Genomic DNA, 6,000 nt, shown 5'->3' with positions numbered 1-6,000 from the left:
GTCACTCCCCGAAGTCACAAGTTTAACACGCCGTGAAGAGAAATCTTGGTCCCAGGCAGGGACCTAGCAAGGGGTGCGAGGCGCGGTACCGCCAGCACCCCCTCCCCCCCGCACCCGAGTGGGGACAGGATCACAGCAACTCCTCGTTCAATTACAAATACACACTAACGATCCCGGGGGGCAGCGGGAAGCGGCGCAGGCAGGGGACTAGCTCTGCGGGAGGCGAGCCTGCCAGGCGCGAAGCAGACGGGCAGGGGAGCGGGGCAGAGGCGGCGGAGGGCGCGGGGGGGCGGGGGGGGGCAGCAGGGGAGTCCAGGGGATCGCTCTCTCCGCCCCCTGCGCGCCGGCCAGGCGCCCCCGCCCCCTCTGTCCCTCTCCCCCCCGACCGGCCTCAACTGGGGCTCGGAGTTGGCGGGAGCCTATAAAAGCCCCTGGCGGAGCCGGCCGGAGCAGCCCGGGCACAGAGTGCGGAGACCCCGCGCCGAGAGCATGGCCCAGCAATCCTGTCAGTGGGGCTATGACAGTGACAACGGTGAGTGAGGGGCAGGGCGAGCCCCGCAGCCTCCCCGGGCGGGAGCCTGCAGCGCTCGCGGCCAGCCCGGGCTCCGCTGTCCGCGCATCTGTCCGGCATCTGGCAGACGCTGTAAGGGCTGAGACTGGGGCGGGCTGGGTGGGGGCTGGCTCCCGGCTCCTGCAACCTCTGCTGCCATGATAATAAGTCTGGGCACAACTTTACCGCCAGGTCAACCCACGTTCCCCGTCCGATCTCCACCCTCACCCGGAAAGTGGATCTTGGACAGCTCCTGGAGCGCGGCGATCCAGGCGGCTGACTCCAGCTCCCCGGCTGGGCGGGTGGGACGGGGCTGGGTGGGCCTGTGGCTCAGCAGCATATTCACCTGCAAAAACAGTTTCTTAAAAGGAGTCACGCGCAATGGTTCAAATGCCTCTGTCTGAAAACCAAAAGGAGGGGGGAAATCCACAGTGAATGGCACAGCTGTGAGGCGATGTATGAATAAAGTGTAACATTGATTGTATTTGTATTAAACAGATGTCAATTTTATGCCTAAATGGAAGCGATTTTCATGTCATTCCTTTGCATTTCTTCCTAGGACCTGAGCACTGGCACAAATATTACCCTATTGCCAAAGGAGACCACCAGTCACCTATTGAAATCAATTCCAAAGAGGTCCAGCATGACCCCTCTTTACCCCCTTGGTTTGTTGGTTATGATCCCGGTGCAGCGAAGACCATACTGAACAATGGGAGAACCTGCAGAGTTGTGTTTGATGACACCTTTGATAGATCAGGTTAGTTTTAGTTTTATCTTAAGAAGTTATTCTGAATTAGTTAATGGTTGGAAAGTGCTTGGAAGACAACCTATGCTCTGCTTTATTTATTACTGCTGAAGGATTTGGCCCTGCACACACCAGCACAGAATGCCACATTAGGGATGGAATGGGGATAGACCATGATCTGCATTTGAGAGGATCCAGTTGCCCCAGTACTCAACACAACTCTGGCAGGGAGACTGTGACTGCTATTGCAGCCCCCAGGTGCAGTCTCACATGGTGGGGGAGGGATGGAGGGAGAGGCTGCAGCAGACATGCAATCTTGGCCCTGGGCTGGAGGATGGATTTCACCTCCCCAGTCACACTGCACTCCACCTACACGGAGCTCAAATCCTCAGGCTTTCTGTGAGAGGAGTGAATTTTACCCAAAAGGCTTTGAGGTACACAGCTGGAATGCCTATGTAAAAGCAAGGTATCATTTCTGAAAAGTGTAATCATACTATTTTGGATAAAGCAATGTAGCTATATAGATAATCCCCAAATTCTGCTGTCCTTGCTCAAACAAAGCTCCCATTGACATTAATGAGATTTTTGACTAGGATTAGGCCTCTAATATTTCTGCTAAATGAGACCTCAGGTACAAAAGGCTGAGAAATTTCAGCTTAAAATGAGCTTCTTTAAAGCAAACATTAACTCTGTTATCATTACTCTTATTAACCTGTCCACCTACACTTCACAAATGCATGCACTATGCTGCGTATTTACTATGTGGCTCTTAAGGGTTAGAATGGCTAGACATTTTGACTAAATATACCGATGCTGCTTAGCAAGTGCTAGAAGTATTTAGCATCTGTTGACTTAACCACTGAAATTTCATACTGATACTGTTGGCTGCACTTCCTAGGAAAAAGTAACTGGCAAGAAGCTGTGAAATTTCTTCACTACTGCATTAAAAAGGAAATCAGATGAATAATATTGCAACTCTAATTCTTGCATCTCTAGAAATCAAATGATTCTAAACTTGCTTCCATCTTTGCAAAGCTTTTAGTGCATAATCCTGAATGCAGACTAGCAATAATTGCCAAGATGCCTCAAGCAGCTTTGGAAAAGATATACAATATTTGGACCCAAGGCTACAGTCTTTGTACTTGTGTGTAAGGTCTGCAGGATTTTGGCATATATTTGTAATATGTGCAGTGCCAAGCTACAGCAAGGAAAAACAAATGTGTACATTTTATGTAGTGAAAGACCAGTCAAAAAACACAACATATGGTGTTATTTCTAAACTACACAGGAAACTTCAACTATTACTGCTGCAGTGTTAGTAGGGATAGTCATAATTTGTAAGAGTAATTTTGCTAATAGACTCAATGTTCTTGAATATTTAAGTGTGTGCATCTTCATTTTGATTTTCGTTCATTTTTGATGGGTTAATGAAAACAAATCCAAAGTCAAAATATGTACAAGCTGAGTTATCCAATAAAATAAAAAAAAACAAAATAGAAACACACAAAAGACTGGGAATAGTTGCCGGATTTTGATTCGTTCTCTCGCAAAATAGAAAACAAATCTACTTCCCTAAGATCACTTAGCATTTCTTTCTAATATGTTATTTATTTATTTGCATTAGATTAATTTTGGTGGCATTTGCATTGGAATTCTATTCTTGATAAACCACATCAAGTTACATCATTAAAGAGCTGTAGCTGGAGTATATTGAAAGATCTCCATAACCACTGCTGATCATGCTGATCATGTTTGTCTCATTTTTCCTTTTGCTTCCGATCCATATGTTGCATCCACTTGTTATTGTCTCTCATTTCATATTTGGATTACAAACTCTTCAGGGCTCTTTATTTATGTATTTGTACAGTGTCTAGTACTGCCAGGCCTTGATCCATTACTGAAGCCCATAGGCAATACTGTCATACAAATAAATACTATTAATAATAATTAACAATAACCTTAGGTAAAATATGAAATGCCTAACCAAAATCAATATATAGCATTGATGCCACACTTGGTGCCATGAAGTGCAGAAATGTTTGGGTCAGTCTGAATTTTGCTCAGATTAACTGCTCACTAAGTGATTGATTCTGATCTGAGAGAGAAAAAGTGACTGGTGAAAGAAGGTGAACTTTATAATACGATAGAGGCAGAAAAATGTTTTCATACTGCTCTGTCTCTTCTTATCAGTTCTGTGTTTGCAGATGCAGATATTAATAATGGGACAGATCCTGATATCCTTATTCCCATTGACTTCAGCCTCCATTCTGAGTTCCTTAGAGCAGGAGTTGGGTCTTCATTCTCTCTGTAAATTACCACACACACCTATGGCACAATATATAAATGTTAAATAACAACAATAATAAATGAAGACTTCAGGATTTTTGCCCAAAATAATAATATGATATTTACACTATAAATAAATTCAAATAACAACATTTAGATATTATTCCATTTTCTTAAAGTTTCCAGCAAATATGACCATGCCTATATCTATGACCATTTATAGCCACACATAAGTGGTATGTGATGGAGCTATCTATGGTATACATTTCAGGACCATGCAATACATCGCAGAGACATGTAATAAAGTGCATTTATGATGCATCTTTTAGCACCTCACCTGCATTATGCCATCTCTGCCAGCAATACTTCTAACATTCCAGTTTCTGAGCAGCTTCTTAAAAGCCCAAACTGCTAGAGACAGGCAGCTGTGGAAGATGCATGTCCAGTAGTACTCATAGATTAACTAGATTCCTAGGCCAGAAAGGCCCACTGTGATCATCTAGTCTTACATGTTGTATATCATGGGCTATAGAACATCCCCAAAATAATTCCTAGAGCAGATCTTTTAGAAAAACATCCAGTCTGGATTTAAAAATTGTCAGTGAGGGAGACTCCACCAGGATCATTCATAAATTGCTCCAATAGTTAATTATCCTCACTGTTACAATTTAAACCTTATTTCCAATCTGAATTTGTTTAGCTTCAACTCCCAGCCATTGGATCATGTTATACCTTTCTCTACTAAATTGAAGAGTCCATTATCAAGTATTTGTTTCCCATGTAGGTACATACAGACTGTGATCAAGTCACTCCTTAACCTTCTGTTTGTTAATCTTAATAATTTAGCTCCTGGAGTCTATCATTGTAAGGCATTTTTGCTAATCCTTTAATCATTCTCTGAGTCCTCTTCTTTGAACCCTCTCCAATTTATCAACATCCTTCTTGAACTGTGGACACCAGAACTGGACATGGTATTCCAGCAGTGGTTATATACATTTTCTTGGAAATAGACCCTGATTCTTCCAAGGTTGGAGCTATCCCAAGAAGGCACCAGTGTCTCTCCTCATGTGCAAATTCTCTGGCCATCTGCACTCCCACCCTCCTGCTGTTGACTTTCTGTCAGCTGCAGGAGAAGAGCATGGAGCTGCACAGTTCAGACACACTTTCCTGCAAACCTCCCCTGTGTTCATGCAGGACCTTCTTCTGCCGCATTACAGCCTTTCATAGGCATGTTTCTCTTTGGAAGTAGTCCATGCATAAACCTGATAACTGAATTTTAAAGTAAAAATTGTATATGCACGCATTTCACAAAGAACATTTTATTTATGAACTTTTGATGAATAAATGTTCATTTGTTAGCTTCTGAGATAGAAACAATGAGGACAAATAATAATTTAAAACTCTGCTTTTAACTGGAAAAAATGTCTAGCCTAAGCATGGCTTTTATTTTGGTCTAATCCTACTTAAATTTAGAGTGTTACACAAAGCCATCTGTAAGTTAGAGAGAACCAAAAATCCAAAAATATTCTTTTTAAGTTCTGCACTCTATTCTAGACCCATACCTCACATTACAGGAAGACAGCATTGTCTGTTGTTAACTAGGAAACTGTGCTAGAAGACTTTCCAGCTCTGCCACTGATTTGATGTCTGACTTTAGGTAAGTCATTTAGCCTTTGTCTCAGTTTCCCCATAGGTAAAAGTGAAATAGGGGTCCTTCAGAGGATCCTTCTTATCTGCTTTCCAATTTTTGGTGGGTGTTCCACTGGTCTATGTCCTTGGTCCTCTTCTCTTCTCCTTCTACATCTTATCCACAGTTAATCTCATCAATAAACATCAATTCAACTTCCATCTCTATGCCGATGACTCACAGATCTTCTTCCCTTCTCCTGACCAGACTAAAATCTTGGCCTGTCTCTCTAACAACTCATGAATTCATATTCATTAGCTCAAACTCAACATGGCTAAAACAGAGCTACTAATCTCCCCCCCACCCCCATTCCCTATTACCTCCTTTCTCAATCAGTGTGGACAACATCATCATCTTGCCAGTCATTCAGACACATAACCTGGGCTTCATCTTTGATTCAGACCTCTGACTAGGTCTTCACATCCAGGCTAGGTCTAAATCTTGCCAGTTCTTCCTGCATAACATCTCTAAGATGCAGTCTTTCTTATCCATCCACACAGCTAAAACACTCATCCAAGCTCTCATCATCTCATGTATCGATTACTGCAACATTCTTCTCTCTGGCCTTTACAAATGCACTCTTGCCCTACACATATCCATTCAGAATGCTGCAGCAAAGATTGTTTTCCTAGACTGTTGCTTTAATCATGTCTCCCCTCTCTTTGTATCCTTTCACTGGCTCCCCCTTCTCTATCTCATTAAGACAATCTTGTTGTCTTAACTTTCAAGACC

At 43.1% G+C, this 6,000-nt stretch overlaps 1 protein-coding gene across 1 annotated transcript in view; it reads left to right on the top strand.

The window, feature by feature from the left end:
• Positions 1–474: 474 nt before the first annotated feature.
• LOC125632619 (carbonic anhydrase 3) overlaps positions 475–6,000 on the top strand; it is a 30,010-nt gene continuing 24,484 nt past the window's right edge. Inside the window, exons 1-2 of the mRNA XM_048841126.2 lie at positions 475–532; positions 1,110–1,307. Of these exons, the coding sequence (XP_048697083.1) occupies positions 490–532; positions 1,110–1,307 (241 nt within the window). The 5' untranslated portion in view covers positions 475–489. The remainder of the gene's footprint in view (positions 533–1,109; positions 1,308–6,000) is intronic.

This window comes from Caretta caretta, chromosome 2, assembly GCF_965140235.1.
Source record: "Caretta caretta isolate rCarCar2 chromosome 2, rCarCar1.hap1, whole genome shotgun sequence".
NCBI classification, from domain to species: Eukaryota; Metazoa; Chordata; order Testudines; family Cheloniidae; genus Caretta; species Caretta caretta.
The sequence above is the reverse complement of the archived record's forward strand: the minus strand, read 5'-3'. Positions and strand labels throughout refer to the sequence as shown.